At 47.8% G+C, this 19,366-nt stretch overlaps 1 protein-coding gene across 3 annotated transcripts in view; it reads right to left on the bottom strand.

Moving 5' to 3' along the window:
* The window catches only part of OLFML2B (olfactomedin like 2B), a 41,057-nt gene that overhangs the window by 4,882 nt on the left and 16,809 nt on the right, over positions 1-19,366 (bottom strand). The window contains exons 4-6 of one of the 3 annotated variants that reach the window (XM_009241567.4): positions 18,221-18,397; positions 12,027-12,255; positions 9,744-10,277 (exon numbers count right to left, since the gene is read on the bottom strand). In XM_009241567.4, the coding sequence (XP_009239842.2) occupies positions 9,744-10,277; positions 12,027-12,255; positions 18,221-18,397 (940 nt within the window). Of the gene's footprint in view, positions 1-9,743; positions 10,278-12,026; positions 12,259-18,220; positions 18,398-19,366 lie in introns of all 3 variants that reach the window. The other 2 variants (XM_002809870.6, XM_009241561.4) reach the window with 2 other exon arrangements.

The raw sequence follows: 19,366 nt of genomic DNA, 5'->3' as shown, positions 1-19,366 counted from the left end.
TGGGAGAAAGTTCAAAGGAACTGCAGAGAGGAGAGTGCAGTCTGCATTTCATCTTAGGTTTCCCCAGAGCAGGGCTGCCAAGGATGCTGGTGACGCTGACATTTACTACGCACTTTCTATGTATTCTGTCATTTAACCAACAGTCCTGGGAGACAGCTGGCCCTGTTTCAAAGGTTACCAGGGTCTGAAAAGAAGGGGCCCTTCCCCTCAGCATATAAACCTCCTCGAATCTCAGCATTCTGAAAGAAATAAATCAGCAAGCAAGAGCCTTCCCGGCGCTCCCCAGCTCTCAGCTCTGGTGCTCACTTGGCAAGCTTCCCCAGTAGGGTCCTTGGGCATCTGCTCCCCAACCAACCTCGTCAGCAATGCCTCTCAGTCCCTCAACCCGACTGCTGCCCCTTGGGGTGCTCTCCAGTCCTCTTATTCTAGTCAAACTTCTGTTTTTTGCTTGGAAACTGAGGTAGCCACCCCCCACCACCGCTGACACTCACCCACCCACCTCAGAAGGCATTTCCTTCTTCCCCCGGCTTCCACCACCACTCTCTCCTGGTCCCGCCCACCTGCCCGTTCTGGCCTTCTCCAGCTCTTTGGCTACTGCTTCCTCTTCTGCCTGCTTTCAAATGCCACCCTCTGGAGTTCCACCTTCAGCCTCCTCTCTCCTCATTCCTCCTGCAGACTCAGCTCCTGCCGACAACTCAGCCCAGGTCCTGATTCTGAGCACCGTGAATCCATCCAACTACCTACAAGGCGCTTTCCTCCTGGATGTCCTCATGGCTCCTCAAACTTAAAGGACTGAAAATGGAAATCATTTGCTTCAGTTCACAGCCTGCTCCTCCTGTATTTACTGTCCCAGAGAAAGCCATGGCACACCATCCACCAACTGAGCCAGAAACCTAGGTCATCCCTGACGTCCCCTTTCCCTTCACCCACATTCCAACTCAGCACTGAGTAACATCTTGACCCTGATCTTCCACCTCTATGGCGTAGTTCAGACCTCACCAACTCTTGCCTGGATCACTGCAATTGCGCCAGTTGGTCTCTCTGGCTCATCTCTGCCCACTTCTAACTTATCCTCCCCAGTATTCCCTGTGCTGCTTTTCCAAGACGCACATCTTCTTAAACCCTTAATGACTCACCATCTCCAACCACCAAGTGCAGCCCAGAGTCCCCATCCTAGCACATCAGCCCTTCCTGCATCACCGTTCTTACTTGTTGTCATCTGCCTTCATTCAGAGGTCTCAAACTCAGATGCCTACAGGGGTCAGGCAGGAGCTGAAATGATGAGTCAGGCTGAGTGTGAGACAAAAGGTGGCAGAGGACACTGTGGTGAACTGGAAGAGCTGACCTGAAGGCATTCAGATTCAAGAACATAAAAACACATCTTAGGATGAATTTGGCCCTCAGGCTGCCAGCTTGAGATCTCTTGCCCACACCTAGCTGCTTGTATTCACCATAGTTGCCAGGGCTATGGTATTCACCATAAACCCAGGGCTGGCTTTTTGGGCATATGATCTGTGCAATCACACAGGACCCTTGCTCAGAAGGGCTGCCCTTCATTTAATGATCTGCTGTCGCCATCTTGAACATCTCAATATTTTCACCCTCGAACTTGTATTTTATGTGAAGTCTAACAATGCAGCCTGTTTGTGAGCAGAGGAGAATGCAAGATATGTGTGGCCACATTCTTTGTCCCCCACTTGCATATAGGGTTTGCTATGCCCAATGAGCACAGAACTGCAGGTAGACCCACTACGTGCCTGAGTTCAGTGAGATTCAAAGTGAGCACAAGGTAGGTGTGTTGCCCCAGAGGCCACATTTTCCATTTGAACCAGATCGTGCTCCGAAAGCAGAAAGAAGGCAGTGGTGTTCTAAGAAACACAAATGGTCAAGGAACCCTATCATATTCTTTCTTGTGTTACCTCCCTGTATTAGACAACAACCTATGTTGAAATTGATACAGAAGAAGAGGGAAGGATAGGGCAACTCATAGTTCCGTTTCTTTTTAGTCCTTCCTCACTCAGTAAGCTGAAGGCAGGGAGTGTTGTTAAAATGTTCATATATCAAGTAAAACAAAAACAGATGAATTAGTTTTGTGCAGTGTTTCCACTATTCTAATAAGAACATACATACATATGTATGTAGGAGCTACAAAATATGAAATGAGTCATTTTGGTGGATTCTGCATAAAAGTTGAAAGATCTTATACTTGCATTTAAAACTAACATTGCACAATATAAAGATGAATAGTATAATTCATGCTAGTAAATTAAAATTTTAATACAGGCATACCTCAAAGATATTGTGGATTTGGTTCCAGACCACTGTAATAAAGCGAATATCACAATAAAGTGAGTTTCACAACGTTTTTGGTTTCCCAGTGAGTATAAAAGTTATGTTTACACTATACTGCAGTCTATTAAAGGTGCAATAGCATTATGTCTAAAAAATGTATATACCTTAATTTAAAAATACTTTATTACTAAAAAATACTAACGATCATCTAAGCCTTCAGTGAGTCATCATCTTTTTGCTGGTGGAGGGTCTTGCCTCGATGTTGATGGCTGCTGACTGATCAGAGAGGATGCTGAAGGCTAAGGGGCTGTGGCAATTTCTTAAAATAAGACAACAATGAAGTTTGCTGCATCAATTGACTCTTCCTTTCATGAAAGATTTCTCTGTAGTGTGTGATGCTGTTTGATAGTATTTTACCCCACAGTAGAACTTCTTTCAAAATTGGAGTCAAGCCTCTCAAACCATGCCACTGCTTTATCAACTAAGTTTATGTAATATTCAAAATCCTTTGTTGCCATTTCAACAGTGATCACACTGTCTTTACCAGGGGTAGGTTCCATATCAAGAAACCACTTTCTTTGTTCATCAATAAGAAACAACTCCTCATCCATTTAAATTTGATCATGGGATTGCAGCAATTCAGTCCCATCTTCAGGTTCCACTTCTAACTGTAGTTCTCTTGATATTTCCACATCTGCAGTGACTTCCTCCACTGAAGACTTGAACCCCTCAAGGTTATCCATGAGAGTTGGAATCAACTTATTCCAAACTCCTGTTAATGTTGATATTTTGACCTCCTCCCATGAATCGTGAATGTTCTTAATGATGAATCCTTTCCAGAAGGTTTTCAATTTACTTTGCCCAGATCCATCAGAGGAATCATTATCTATGGCAGCTATAGCCTTATGAAATGTATTTCTTAAATAACAAGACTTGAAAGTCAAAAAGACTCCTTAATCCATGGGCTTCGGAATGAATGCTGTGTTGGCAGGCATGATAGCATTCATCTCCTTGCACATCTCCATGAGAGCTTTTGGGTGATTAGGTGCATTGTCAAAGAGCAGTCATATTTTTAAAATAATCTCCTGGCCGGGTGCGGTGGCTCACACCTGTAATCCCAGCACTTTGGGAGGCTGAGGCAGGCGGATCACTTGAGGTTGGGAGTTTGAGACCAGCCTGGCCAACATGGTGAAACTCCATCTCTACTAAAAATACAAAAAATTAGCTGGGTGTGGTAGCATGTGCCTATAATCCCAGCTACTTGGGAGGCTGAGGCAGGAGAATCACTTGAACCTGACAGGCAGAGGTTGCGGTGAGCTGAGATCATGCCGCTGCATTCCAGCCTGGGTGACAGAGCAAGATTCTGTCTCAAATAATAATAATAATTTCTTTTTCTGAGCAGTAGGTCTCAACAAAGGGCTTAAATTATTCAGTAAGCCATGCTGTAAAAAGATGTGCTATTATCCAAGCTTTGTTGTTCCATGTATAGAGCACCAGAAGAGTAGATTTAGCATAATTCTTAAGGGCCCTAGGATTTTTAGAATGGTAAATGAGCACTGGCTTTGACTTAAAGTCACCAGCTGCATTAGCCCCTAACAGAAGAGTCACCTTGTCCTTTGAAGCTTTGAAGCCAGGCATTGACCTCTCCTCTTTAATTATGAAGGTCCTAGATGGCACCTTCTTCCAACGGATGGCTGTTTTGCCTACACTGAAAATCTGTTGTTTAGTGTAGCCACCTTCATCAATGATCTTAGCTAGATCTTCTAGATAACTTGCTACAGCTTCTGCATTAGCACTTGCTATTTCACTTGCATTTTTACATTATGGAGACAACTTCTTTCTCTAAATCTCATGAACCAGCCTCTGTTAGCTTCAAACTTTTTTCTGCAGCTTCCTCACCTCTGTCAGCCATCATAGAATTGAAGAGAGTTAGGGCCTTGCTCTGGATTCGGGAATTTCACTTAAGGGAACGTCGTGGTTGGACTGTCTTTTCATCCAGACCACTACAGCTTTCTCCATATCAGCAATAAGGCTGTTTCATTTGCTTATCATACATGTGTTTACTGGAGTAGCACTTTTAATTTCCTTCAAGAATTTTTCCTTTGCATTCACAACTTGGTTAACTGTTTGGCACAAGAGGGCTTTTGGCCTATCTCGGCTTTTGACATGCCATCCTCACTCAGCTCTGACATTTCTAGCTTTTGATTTAAAGTGAGAAGTGTGGGATTCTTCCTCTCACCTAAACACCTAGAGGCCATTGTAGGGTTATTAATTGGCCTAATTTCAATATTGTTGTGTGTCACAGAACAGGGAGGCCCAAGGAGTGGGAGAGCGACCAGGGAATGCCAGTTGGGGGAGCAGCAGAACACACACAGCATTTATGGATTGAGTTCACTGCTTTATATCGGTGTGGTTGGTGATGCCCCAAAACAATGAAAATAGTAATTGTCAAAGATCACTGATCACAGATCATCATAAAAGATACAAAGAAAAAGTTTGAGATATTGCGAGAATTACCAAAATGTGACACAAAGTGAGCACATAGGGTTGGAAAATGGTGCTGGTAGACTGGCTTGACACAGGGTTGCCACAAACCTTCAGTCTGTAAAAAAATGCACTCTCTGTGAAGTACAACAAAGCAAAATGCAATAAGATGGGGGCATGCCTGTATTTCTTTACTTACAATAGCATGGAACAGCAAATAAAAAACACCATAAGGAGAGAGAGACAGAGAGAGAGGCACATACATACCATGAATGGAAGAAGAGGAGCTTTATATTTACTACTTGGCATGGCACTTTTCCCCTGCCTTTTGAGCACGGGCCCCATGTTGTCATTTTGCACTGGGCCCCGGTGCTCTTGTTGGCTCTGGTTCTTCTCACTGCAGTGCTACCTTCCTTCTTTGCCTAGCTAATTTCCCCTGATGCTACAAAACAGCTAGGCCAGCACCTCTTTCTGGAAGAGGGTCCTGGGCTGCTTCAGTCTCCCTCTGTGACCCACTGTGGCCTGTGCCCCCCAGTGCTCACCATCCTGCATTGAAGTCATGTGTCTGTGTTGGTCTCAATACAAGCTGTGCAACTCCAGGGCAGGACCCCTGCCGTATCTATCTTTGCATCCCTGACACCCACGGCACTCACACATCCTGAGTGTGTGATGGTCCACTTAATACTGGACCAAATCCGAATATTGTTTCCATGCTTAGAGCCCTCTCTATCTCTTTTAGCATTGAGTCCCTACTTCTCATTCCCTTCATCATCAGGCCCCAGCTCCCTACCCTGGAATTCCATCACTCTCCCTCACTCGACCCCATCTGTGCTGGCGTACCTGGGCTGCCTTCCATTCCCTGCCCACCCTGGCTCATGCTCTTGGCTCTGCCTGGAGAGTTCTTCTCTGCCCTCTGAGCCTGGTGAGCTGGGGAACACCCTCAGAGAGGAGCCCCATGGCAGAAGTGATACGATGCCCCTGGACAGCGTGCATCTGTTGCCGGCCACACTTCCCATGTGCTCGGCCACTTCAGTCACTGCTGCCTCCCTGCACCTTTGGGAGAGTGACCACTTCTTGTTCACTTTGGATCTTCGCAGCCGAGCACGCTGTAGTGGTGGATGAATTATTCATACTAGATGACTCTTTATCCTCATCAAGAGGCTTAGACTTCAGTCCTTTACCACCTGCAAGGGTATATTTTATCCATTTTATATCCTTATTTCTAGGGCCAGAAGCCCCTGTGTTATATGATGACTGGATTCCCAGTTTTCTGAGGGAGTTGGGTTAGGAGCATCAGCAAAGAGACTGAGACCAGTGGAGCTGGGGCCGGGGGAGCTGCCTGTCTAGTGACTTAGAGTCTGGGCTCTGCAGAGGCTCTGGAAGCTGCCCCAGCCCATATCAGCATCGCCTTCCTTGGGCTGCCCCAGACCAGCCTCCCTGACACGAGACAGGCAGGACTGGCCATCACGCCCCATAGTCAGCACAGCTGGCCAAGCCTCGGGGTGGTTACAGTCATCTGCTTTGTGGGGGAGACATTCTTCATAGTTCATGATATTTTCTAGATTCAAATAGGAGCCAGGCTCTCTCTGGTATTGTTATAAACTGACTGTCCTCTTTGTCTGCTCCTCCCACCCGCCCTCCCCCACTCCAAACAAGCCCCTTCTACAAGATGCATCAGGAATTGTAGTCGCTAAAGTCTGGGAATCTGCAGAGCCTTGGCCATGCGGCAGTTTCATTTCTCTGCAGTAGCCTGAGCCATTCCCAAAGCCAGGGCTGTCCCGAGCAGAAGCGCCTTCTCGGATGGTACCAATCCTACCCAAACCCCAGCTCCAATTACTGACAACATTTCTCCTCTCTCTGTCCTAGAGCTACACTATGGCCAAATGTTTTGTTTGCACAGCCAAAAATGAATTCTAATTTACTTGTTTTTGGATTTTTTTTTTGAACATTTTATAACTCTCCTGAGGATAATGGTAGACATTTTAGGACATCACAAAATCAGGATTGGAAACCATGGGATAAAATCTTTCTTTTAAAATTAGCCCTGTTTACAACCACATCTTAAATAGCTCAAAAATCAAAATTGCTGGATTCATCAAACAGCAAACAAGCTTTCCCAGGTAGCAAATCAGTGGCCCATGTCTATTTCAGCCAAAAGCTTTTTATTTTACTGATGACTGGGAGATGTCATCACATCACAGTCTTCCTTGGCCAGATACAGGCAAGTCAGGGGTCTGTAGAGAATGTTAGGGTATGAAAATCTCATCCACACCAACAGCAGCGAGAGGGAGGCACTTGGCAGTGATAAACCATTGAAAATAATTCCCAGAAACAAACTTGTCGAAGTTAGACAACGCCTAGACAGCCAAACCTTTCTTCTCTGGGCCACCCCCTCCTCTCACCCCTTGGCATTTGAAGAACACACTACATCTGTGTCCATGTCTATTTCTTCTGCAGTCAACATAAGAGGTGAGAACCCCAGCCCTCTGAAAAATGCCATGGGCTAGTCTTTAAGCAAACCTTACATCGTCAGCATGATGATGCTATTCTAGTTAAACAGAATATTGAACAAGAGAAAATGTCGTTCCTACCACCAGGTAAATGGCTGCTGGGACACATGGCTTCTCTGGCATCAGCATCTTCATCAGGCTACTGGAGGGGGAAAGAGTTATAAGTGTCCCTGAAAACACCAGAAAAGCCTGCTGATGGCAAAATCCTGGGGAGGCAGCTGGGGAGAGGCTGGGCTCTGGGACCCAGGTTGGTAGGTTATGGAGAGAGTGAACAACTCACTCCTGGCTAGGAAGTCACCGACAGAAGAGGCTCCCAGGCTGGCAAACACCATTGCCTGATGGCATGCAAGGTGTGTGGGTCCTACCTGCAGCCTGTCTTCACTGTTTTAGCATTCTGGAAAATTGTGGTAGGGGTGACAGAGGCCAGATTCCTAAATATTTGGAGGGATGTTCCCTCTCACCCAAGGGTGACAGGAAGCTGAAATGGTAGAAGTATGGGGGCCCAGGGAAGTTCACTTCCATGGCAGAGGAAGAGATGGAGTGTTGGGCTCAGGCCCTGTTCTCAAGAGCACAAAGGCCAGGCTGCCCAGAGCTGGTGCACAAGTGGTAGCCTCTGCTCCGACCCCAAGGCAGGCTGCAGAAACACAGCAGAACCCCTGATTCAGAAACTTAAAGATTCTCTCCTGCTCACACCCTCACCTCTAAGGCCCAAGAACTGCCTTCTTGCTTAGCTTCCTCCAGGCCAGGGTTCATGAGATTTTGCCCTGGGGTCCATTTCTATGGGCTATTTCACTGCTCTCATTCTGCCATTATTCTGAAACTTTCACCCAACAAGAATCTTTACTTACAATAGCATGGAACAGCAAATAAAAAACACCACAAGGAGAGAGAGACAGAGAGAGAGGCACATACACACCACGAATGGAAGAAGAGGAGCAGTATCATGACCTGGTAAACTTCCTGCGGAAAACCACAGCATATACTGAGACCCAGAGAAGGCAGAGATTTGGCCAAAGTCACACAGTTATCAATGGCAGAGAGCAGTGTCTGACTCCTGGCAGGTACTCCTTAAACACCCTGTCTCTGGCAGCAGCTGGTACCTTATGCTGAGGAAGGATTGGAAATGAGGCTGCCAAGGGCAAGAAAAATGGGAGAAGGGAAAGATATGTATAAGGCAGGCCAAATCCTCTGTCAAATCAAGTGTATTTTTCAACAAATATTTTGATGAAATTATTACTCAGTAGTGTTATTTTTCAGTCATGATCAGTGGTGATTTAATGAATGTTTGGCTTAGTTCTTTTTGGAAAAGACATTTGTAACTAGCTCCTGTTTTTCCTTTTGTAGTTCCTTTTTTCTCTACTTTCCTATTTCCCTGCTCTGCGTTCTCTTGGGCCATGGAGCTCCCAGGCACAGAATAGGGCTGCACTCTCCATGCTTCTGGAACATACCTTGTTCTTTTAGACCTAACAGTCAGGAGGCTTCCCTTCTCTGCTTAGAAAACTCCTATTCAGGCCCAGCGTGGTGGCTCATGCCTGTAATCCCAACACTTTGGGAGGCCGAGGCGGGCGGATCACGAGGTCAGGAGATTGAGACCATCCTGGCTAACACGGTGAAACCCCATCTCTACTAAAAGTACAAAAAATTAGCTGAGCATGGTGGCGGGCACCTGCAGTCCCAGCTACTTGGGAGGCTGAGGCAGGAGAATGGCGTGAACCCAGGAGGCGGAGCTTGCAGTGAGCCAAGATCGCACCACTGCACTCCAGCCTGGGCGACAGAGCGAGACTCTGTCTCAAAAAAGAAAAAAAAGAAAACTCCTATTCATCGTTCAAATCCCAGCTCAAATGACACCTCCTTAGAAAAGTTTCCTCAGCCTTCCTGGCAGCCAGGCCAAGCTAATATTCCTTCTTTCTTTTCTCTGTTTTTCTATTCCTCTGGTACAGCACTTGTCACATGGTGCCATGATGTTTCTATGCTCTCCATGGGTGGGGCTCATGATTTTGCACCGATGCCCATTGCCCCAGCTATTCCCCTGCTCTCACTCTGCTACGAATCTGAGACTTTCCCCCCAGTAAAAACACTTTGTTCTTTTATGGCTTGGTAAACTTACCACAGAAAAATTCACTTATTCATCACTGGTTACCCCAATAGCCATCACAAAGTCTAGTGTACGGAAAGCCCTCAACAAATATTTATAAAACTAACTCCTGAAGCCAAATCTTGGCTCCATTAATTTATATGTCTATTTTAGGAAAAAGAGTCCCACCTTTGCCACTAGCACATTTTCAATACATAAACCCTAGATGTTAAAACTAATCGTTGGTCAAAGGCTTAACTCCACTTGCCATTCCCATAAAGAACTTTGACCATCTGGTGCCTCCCTCTCCTCTCAACATATTTCCAGGCTCAGCCTTTTACCTGAGCTGATCAGGAGACCAAGTCCAGGTACAATGAACTTACCTATGACATTCCGGATGTCATCTTCTTCTTCGGGGCTCAGCGTGGGGCTGGCAGGGGTTGTTCCCTGCTCAGCAGGAGCATCTTTCCCCAGCGAGTCTGTTCTGACTGTGGTGGGAGGCACTGGGACTATGTGCATAGCTTCCATCAATGCCTCCCTGGGAGACACTGCTGGAGGAGCTGGGGCTGCTGGTTGCTGGGTGGCTGTGTGGGCCACAGTGGTGGCTGGTACCTGAGGAGAAGGCTGCAGGACTGACTCCCTCATGGGATCTGGAGACAACGAGGTTGTTTGGAGTGTTTCTGAGAGTGGTCCCACTGAGGCATGGTTGGCGATGCTGGGATCTGAGGTTGAGGGCTGTGGCAGTGCTGAGAACCGGGATGCGGTCCGAGCGTTCAGGTCGGTTGTCACAGCAGTGCTGTGTCCCTGACGGGTGGCTGCGGGCCTCCGGGTGGCACTGGTCATCAGGTCGTTGTGCCTCAGGAGCTGATCTTCAATCAGCAAATCCACTCCACTGTCACCACTGAAAAACTCATCTTCTGTGAAACAAACACAAGGTTCACTGTGGCACAGGAAACAAACAACCTACAGACGACAAGAGCACATGGCAATGGACAGGTGAATGAGAGGGTGCCTTTCCTTAACACGACGGCCTGAATTAGAGAGGGGGCCTGGCTGGGATTTTGGAAGAAGGTGGACAGGAGCACAGGTGGAAGGACATTGAATTTCCAGGAGGTTTCTCTGAATAGACTGCAGCCATGCTTCCCCCAGGACTCAGGGGTCACTGGCAGGACGCATAGTCATGGGTCCTGAACCCCGATGGCTGGGAGTAAGTGAGTCATCCAATCCATCCATCCAGCACATGTTTATGGAGTACGGATAACAACAGCAAACAAAACAAGGATCCTTGACCTCACAGAGCTTCTATTTAGTGGTGGAGACACTTGATAATAGACAGGATTGTGCAACTGAAGGTGCTATGGGGAACAAAACGTAGGGTAAAGAGGGTCAAACAAGCTAGAAGGGAAGGGAAACTTGCAGAGAAGAATAAAGTGGTGAGTATGAGACTCATTGAGCTGGGGAGATGAGCAGCTGCCTGGAGGAGGTGAAGGAGTCAGTTGAGCAGCCATCAGGCACAAAGATTCCAGGGGTGAATAACCACAGAGAAAAGGCCCTGAGGCAGGACATGTGTGCAGCGGCCCAGAGGCAGCGAGGTGGCCAGCATGACTGAAGCAGAGGCGAGGTCAGAGCGAGGACAGGCGCTGGGCATGCATGACTTAGAGGCTGTGTGTGGAGTTCAGTTTTTATTCTGAATGAAATGGGGGAGGCTGCAGGATTTTGAGCAGAGATGGAACATGGAGAGGCAAACATTTCTTAGAGAGGACACAAAGAGCTCTAACCACAAAAGAAATAATTGGTAAAGTAGACTTCATGTGCTCATCCAAAATACCATTAAGGAACTAAAAATGCATGCCATAGGTAGGGAGAAAATACTTGCAATACATATGATGACAAAGAACTTGTATCCAGAATATGTAAAAAACTCCCACAAATCAACGACACAAAAAAATGACCAAAAAAAACACAGTCACACATGGGCAAAATGATGACGCCAGCTACTGGGTGGAGAATAAACACGGTGGAGGCAAAGGCAGAAGCAAGGAGACAGACAGGAAGCCACTGCATCAGCCCTGATGGGGAAGGACCCGCTCAGACACACTGGGGAGAGGGGAAGAGTGGGGGCCTGCTGGGAGTGCTGGGCAAGGAAAAGAAGGAAGACAAGAGGAGGAGGAGGAGCACAGGAAGAGGAAGAAGCCTAAGGAAACAAGGTAAATGTGATGTGAAAAGGGATTGTCTCTCTTCCATGAAAAATGAAGAAGGACAGAGATCGAAGGGGAGGTGCTGGAGACTCAGGAAGCTCAGGGCCCCCGGAGGGAGGAGCAAGTAGTGGAGAAGCCCACCTTGTGGCTCTAAGCGAGTCAGTCCCCCCAAACCTCAGTTTTCTCATCTGCAAATGGGGAGGACTGGACTGGAGGGCACTGAAGTCCCTTCCAGCCCAGCCACACTCTGCCATATGGTCTTCTGCAAGCCCAGAGAAGTTAAGTGACTTGCCCAAGGCCACTCAGCGAGCTGTGAGGAAATGCAGTGAGAGCTCTGGATAACAAGGCCACAGCAGTAATTGGAATGCAGGAGGGGTGTATGGCTCCCAGGAATCCAGCCCACTATGGTCCAAATGGTGACTTCCTCCCTACCCTGCCTCTGGGGCTTCCCTGTTGACCCCAACTCACGCTGTTCTTCAATGTCATTCTCTTCTTCAGAGACCTTGGCTTTATAGTAGGTGATGCCCCGGATGACAGTGGGCTGGGAGGCCGGCCGGCCTCTCAGGTGGACCTGCCTCTGCAGGGGCCGCTGTGACTTCACCACCTCAGGCGGAGCCAGGGGTCGCGTCTGCAGAAGCTCGATGGAGTTGATCTGCTGGGACACAGTTTCTTCCTGCAGAAACCGCTCTTCATACTGCTCCTCAGAGGGGACACAAGGGAAGGTCAGGTCACTGGTCAGAGAGGCAGTGGGCAGGTCGGGGCAAGGCTGGAGCCAAGGCTGTGCTAATAACAGCAGCACTTCCGAAGAGCCAGGCACTGTTCTAAGTCCTTTATACATTTACATATGTTAACTAATTTAATCTTCTCATCAGTCCTATGAGGGAGGACCTATTTTTATCATGATCATTTACAGTTCAGGAAACTGAGGCACAGAGAGGTTACATACATTTCCCAAGGTCCCACAACAGGTAAGTGGTAAGGCAGATTGAAGCCAGGATGTCTGGTTCCAGAATCAGTGTCGCTATGCTTGACGCATACTGCCCAGAGAATGCAGTCCTCCTCTTGGCTCTGGCCTAGGGATGCTGGGTGACTTAGATCTGGCGTAAGTTGTTTTGGGTGAGATCCATGTGAGGGGAAGGATGCCTGGGCTGGGACATGAAGCCCAAGGACCAGGATGCACACCGCCTCAGGATGAAGCTTGTTAACAGCAATCAAAATGGGCTTCCTAAAACACACGTCACCCCCGGCCCCCAAACCCTTCCCCCTGCATACAGAATAAAGTCCAAAGTAAAACTGATCTTGATCTAGCTCAGCATTCTTCTCTCTTGTTGCGTGCCCTGCACCCCACGCCCTAGGCACTCCAGTCACTGAAACTCTTGGCTCTCCTGAGCCACTGGATCTATGTTCAGCCTGTTTTCTCTGCCTGGAAAGCCATTATACCTCCTTCCCCCATATATCTACTTATTTATCTATTTCTCAAGGCCCAGCTAAAATTTCAGGTCCCCAAGGAAATACTCCTGGACCTTCTAATTCAGAATTAATCAATCTTCCCCAAGGCTCATTTTGTGCTTTATGGCAGAGATTTCTCACTGATTACCCAAATTCCCTGCCTTCTTGTTCCTTACTAATGAAGACCTGGTTTTACAGGAGTGGGCATGGGACTGAATTCTGGCCAGTGGGGTATAGGAAGAAGTTGATGGGATGTGCATTTGGAAAAGTTCTGTATAAGGGGGGCTGATTCAGCTTGGAGGCATCTTTTGCTCTCCTCCTCATTTCTCTGGACTGAAATGTGGACAGAATGGCTGGAGCTGAGCAGCCTTCTTGTGATCATGAGGGGATTTTGAGGATGAAAGTCACTAACGACATCTTGGAGCTAATCATGCCAGCCCTGGACTGCCCGCCTCCAGAGCTTGTTTTACGTGAAAGAACAACAAACATTTCTATTGTTTAAGGCACTGTATTTGGGTCTCTTACCCAAGCTGAACACAAGTCCTAATGAATATAAGTCTGTGTTTCTGCTGTAGCACCTCTCCTAGCCTGCTTTCCACAGGCACTATTTAGGGGTGTTGCTATCTCTGTAGACTATGGGAATCTGAAAGAAGAGAGACCATTTCTTGTTCATCTTTGATTCCCCTGGATGGAGGCTTCCTAATATTTGTCAAATTGAATTTCTGAATCATAACAAATCCCAAGGAATCATCTACATTGGTAACTAACTGGCATTTAATTTTGTCAAAACAAATGATGCTCACATGGCCCAGTGACTGGGCAACTGGATGGCGCTGTGAGAGCGCCCTGTGACAGCTCTGATCATGTAGATGGACCACTCTGTCCTCCACAGAGCTGCTGCCCAAGGAGGCGCCCCTGTGTCCACAGTGTGGCAGGATCTCTGGTCCTGTGTCAGTCTGTTCAGCCAGACTCCCTGTCCAGGATTATAATCAACCACCTTTGAAAGCAAAGGACCTTGGGCATACGACCTGTGAACTGACTGTGCTCAAAGTCAGGGCCACCTGACAGGTGGGTCCAGCTGCTCTGGTGGCTCCATCAGAGAAGTATGGGAGCCTGAGAGGAGCGTGGCCCAGCCCTGCTCTCCCCAGGACTCCAGTGGCTGAATAATGAAGAGGTGGCTTCCTGCAGCCCCCTGAACCATGAGGTCCCTTCTCAACCAGGGGGAGGTGAGTGAGCTCCCTTCTCAACCAGGGGGAGGTGAGTGAGCTCCCTTTAATCTTGTAATTCTAGGCCTTGGTGGAAGCCACTCAGAGAGCAGAGCCCATGTGGAAACAAAACCTGTGTTCCTAGATGCCCAGTGCCCCGAGGCAGGGCAGGGCCTCTAGCCACTCCATGTTGGCTGTAGGAACCTGGCCACCACGGCCAATGTGCTCCTTTCGCACAGGAAGAAGCAAACCAGGCTCTTGCTTTGATCTTTACAATTTGGCCTGGAAAAAGCCCTGAGTCCTCATTACCCCCAAGGACACCCCCAAGCGTGTGCCTGTTTTCTCATGACAAGAGAGTTCTTCTGGATGGCACAACCAATGGGGTTGTGTATCTCTCTCTCCACAGCACACAGTGGTGACCGACTCCTGAAAGGTAGGGGACATCCTTCTGCCAGCCTCCCGTCTGCCCGGGGAAACAGGCTGACATGCTGGGCTGTGCCTGGGGCAGCCCCAACTCCTGCTCCTTGCCCCTCCCTCAATTCCCTGTTCTTGCTGGTGATGTAACCTCCACCTGAGCTGTAGGGAATATCTGGTTTGTGGAGATGATATTTTAATGAACACTTATTATGGCCATGTCCCTTTGTATTATTTTTAACCCTTACAACAATGGGGAAGGTAGATACCATTATCCACACTTCACAGATGAGGAAACAGAGGCTCAGAGTCGTTCAGCAATTTGGTTGAAAGTCAATCAGTTAAGTGGCTGAGAGGGGCAGTTCTTAAGTCACACAACTCAGATCAGGCCCAGGCTGCCTGTCCTCAGAGCCTGCCTCTTCCTTCCATTAAGCCTCTGCCTGCAGCTGTGACCACAGGACTAACTCGCCTGCCATCCAAAAACTCGCCTGCCTCCCCTAGTCTTCCGGGTCATGGTCTGACTCCCACCCAGCAGACTTGGGAGATCCCTCATTTCCCACTGGGAAGAGCTGCTCGGCAGGCTGTCAGGAGACCCTGGCCACAGCCCGTGACTCAGACGCTGAAGGGCATCTAATTACCGGACCCTGGTCTCCCTCTGCATTGCAAAAGCAGGTTGTCATTTCTTCGCCGCAAACCCCAGGAACTATCTTAATTCCAGGCTCTCAGGGAAGGGTGGGAACTGCAGTGCTTTCTCCCAGCCAAGGAGATGGAGCAAGACCATGGACAGCCCTTGCCAGAGAACATATAATTTCCTCGGATCCACTGGCGACAGGCTGCACTGGGCGGCAGCGGCCCCCTCCAAGCTTCAATTTCCTTTCTCTGTGAATCCAAGTGTCTGCTGTATGACTTCAGCTCCTGGAGTCGAATGTTCCTACTCCCAGCTTGCTCTCTCCACTCTCACCCTGCTCTCTCTACTCCCAACCCAGCCCCCAGAGCCCCATGCCAACCCCTCAGGCAAGGACCATCTTAGAGAGAAGCCCTCAACAAATTATCACTCACCATTCCAAGAAAGCTCTGATATTATCTACAGGAACCCTGAAAATAAACAACCAAGCCCAGCACCCCTTCCACCCGCTTTTTGGCATGGGGTTCACAAAAGAGAGGGATGGCAAGATCCTGCCTTGGGGCCTCCGGCACCATTTCCCCTTTCTGCCCCACCGCCCTGGTGGGGAAGGATTGTGCTAACTTCAGCAGCGTGATGAATGGGGACTGGAGGAGGGGAAGGGACTTTGCTGAGCAAGGAGAAAAAGGGTTTGGTGTTTTTGATTTGGTTTGCTGTTTGCCCTCAGGAAATCTGAGCTGGGTTCCCGAACATACCACATAATGTGTCATCAAGACAACAGATGAATTCTTAAGCTCACCCGCCTGGGAAACTGGAAGCCAGAGCAGGAAAGGGATGCCTGGCTCCACTGGGCAGCTGAGCCGCTGATGCCAGGTGGGCTGAGATAAGAGACACTGAGCCCAGGTGTAACGAGTGGGAGCCTTCAAGTTCCCTTCCAGCCCAAATGTCTTCTGGCTCCTTGGTTTATGAGCTTAGACCCACTCAGAGATGATCCACCAAGCAGACTAAACACTTGATCAGTAGCCAGCATGTCAGGGACACCCAAAAATGAGAATCAAAATAATTTTTGAAGAAATATGATATTTCCAAAAAAGCACCAAAGTAGTCATCATGGGCAAAGCCAGAAAATTATTGGCCTTTCTTATATCTATTTTATGGTTTGGAATTTTTATTTTGAGTTACATATTGGGGAGGGTGGAGGCACCATATTCTTTTCAGGGCTTGTTGCCTCAAAAGCCCCAATCTGCCTACAGTCCTGCCTTTGGAACACGTGTGCCCAAGATCCCCAAACCCAGCTGCTGCCTGCCTGGCACCCTTTGATGAACTGCCCTACCCAAGAGTTTCAAGCCCACACACCCAGCCTTCTTGCCTCTCTTATCTCAATTCTTAATGGCCCAGGCAACACAGTCCTGCACAGCAATGCTTCCCAAAAGTTCTTCACGTCACAGCATACAGACAGACCAGCTCAGGGGCTCCAGCTGTCCCAGGCCCTGCTCAACCCACACTCAGAACGACTCCCCGAAGCTGAGGGGATCCCTCAATGGCCCACCTGGAACCCACTCCCCGGGCACCAGTGTGCCACAACTCTGCCATCTACCACCAACCCCTGGTAACCAGTTAAAATAAGCAAAGTCTCTCTTAAATGCTGCCATCCCCTGGCTGCCCAGTGATCCCTTTTATAACACTTGATCCAGACCCATCTTGCTAATAATGTGTCTTGCTAATAGGACTCTTCAAGTCCTGCCACCAAAACTCACCTATTTCCTCTTCCTTTTGGATTATCTCCCAAATTAATGCCTATTTCTTGGACAACAATTCAGTAAATAACCCAATACATTAAATGGTAGCACTTAACCATCAGTACATAAACATAACTTAGTAGTAATTGGAGCCAAAAGAAACAGGCACCAAATGGGGAGGCATTTTTAAGCAAGGAGGTCTTTTGGTATCACTCAAATCACATTAGGCAGCAATCCATTCATGGGTAACTTCGTGCTAGGGACACAACTGGGTAGGAAGAAACAGAGGTTTGAGACCTTCTGCCACCACTTCCCAACTGAGAGAGGGAGACCATGCCCATAGCTGGATCTGTTTCCTTATCTGTAAAATGAGGATATTGATCTCTGTCTGGCCTGCTTTTCTAGAGCTGTGACGACAGCCACATGGTATAGTTATGAAAATATGTAGTAAATTACAAAGTCCGCTATAAATGAGGAGGGAGGGAATATAATTTGTTTCCAAACTGGGGCATTTTTTAGAGTAAAAGAGGGTGATATTAATAACCATGCCAGGGCCAGGTACGGTGGCTCACGCCTGTCATCCCAGTGATTTGGGAGGCGGACGCAGGAGGATTGCTTGTGGCCAGGAGTTCCAGACCAGCCGCATTTACAAAAAATACATAACAAGACCCTGTATTTACAAAAAATAAAAAATAAAAAATTTTTATTACCAGGCACGGTAGCATGTGCCTGTAGTCCTAGCTCATCAGGAGGCTGAGGCAGGAGGATCACTTGAGCCCAGGAATTTGAGGCTGCAGTGAGCTATGATCACAACACTGTACTCCAGCCTTGGTGGCAGAGCTGGAACCTATCCAAAAAAAAAAAAAAAAAATCATGCCAGGACAGCAGGAGTAAACCAGGATGGTCCCAGACAAGCCAGCATGCATATCTTCCCTATTTACAAACACAAGAGATGTTCACAAAGGTGGGATATCAGATCTTGAAAAAAATGGGAGCTGGGACTCAGATTTCAGTCCTGGCTTCAACACTCACTGACCCTCTCTGGGCTTCAGTGTGAAGTAAAATGGAGTCAACTTCTCATCAAATCTACAGAACCTGCAGAACTATTGTATGGATGAAGTGAGCTCATCTCTGTGAAAGGACTGAAGCCTGAAAAGTTCTATGCAGAGGAGAGATGCTGATATCACGCTTCCAGGGCTTGTGATCAGAGGCCCTCGGAGGCTGGGGCTATACCTCTGGGTGGGCGTAGGCTGCTGCCGCGTCCCTCTGCAGGGCTGAGCGGATGTCTGGCATGCTATCTAGGATGTTTTCAGAGCAGTTTTCTTTGCCTCGCTTATTCATCTCAGTTCGAATTTCTTCCATGTCCTCTTTGATTTGTTCGTTTTTCTTGGTGAGGTTTTTAGACACTTCCTGAGAAGGAAAAAAAAAAGATGATTCATTAAAGCACCCTGAAGACAAGCAGGAGGCAGCTAGCAGCCATCTTCGCTCAGAGCACACAGACACAACAGACAGGCTGAGAAATCATCCAACAAGTGATTGGGGCTAGAGAGTGTGCCCAGCCCTGGGCTGAGCACCAGTACCAGGTCTCCTGGCAGTATTTCCAGGGCAGCTCAGCGCTGGGATATCCAACTACAGGAAATACTGCCCAAACTACCATAGCTTTTCTATTAATAACATTGCCAAGTCTCTGGGCCACCAGGACACCAGGTTCTTTTTCTGTCCTTTGTATATAGTCCACTCTTATCCAGTGTTGAAGAACATTAAAGAATTCCATTCACTCGCATCCCATACATGTGAACCAGTAGCTCAGTTAATGAAAGAGGGGCTTTCTAAGCAATTTTGGAAGAGGTGGCCAAACAAACAAACAAACAAAACAAACAACAACAACAACAACAAAAAACTACTCTGCTTTTTTAATGAGCACAAACCATTCCCCGGTATTTTAAAAGCATCATTTACACAGAAAATTGATAGGCTGGCTTCAAATTTTCCTATTTACCCATAAAAATAGTTTCACTAAATGACCCCTCACTTGGCAAATTAGCCATGTTCCAGACCTGGTTCATACCAGAGAGGGTCAAGGCTACATTTCAGTCAACCAACACTGGTGAGTACCTCTTGAGTGTCTAAGTGTAGTGCTACAGAAAGAAAGGCTGTAAGTATCCTTGGGGTTCTGGACCTGGGTGGGGTGGGAGAGATGGCAACTATAACTGGAGACAGAGAAACCATGTCAGGTTCTGTAAATGCCAAATGTGAGGTTTCCTGAGTTCAGAGCAGGAGGAGAGTGGAGGCGTCCCAGGTAGCTTCCTAGAGAAGGTGAACACTGAATGGGATTTAAATCAAGGAAAGTTATCGACAGACTTAGAGGTGCCCCTTTTC

The sequence above is a fragment of the Pongo abelii genome, chromosome 1 (genome assembly GCF_028885655.2).
Source record: "Pongo abelii isolate AG06213 chromosome 1, NHGRI_mPonAbe1-v2.0_pri, whole genome shotgun sequence".
NCBI lineage: Eukaryota > Metazoa > Chordata > Mammalia > Primates > Hominidae > Pongo > Pongo abelii.
This window is presented reverse-complemented; position numbering and strand designations above follow the sequence as displayed.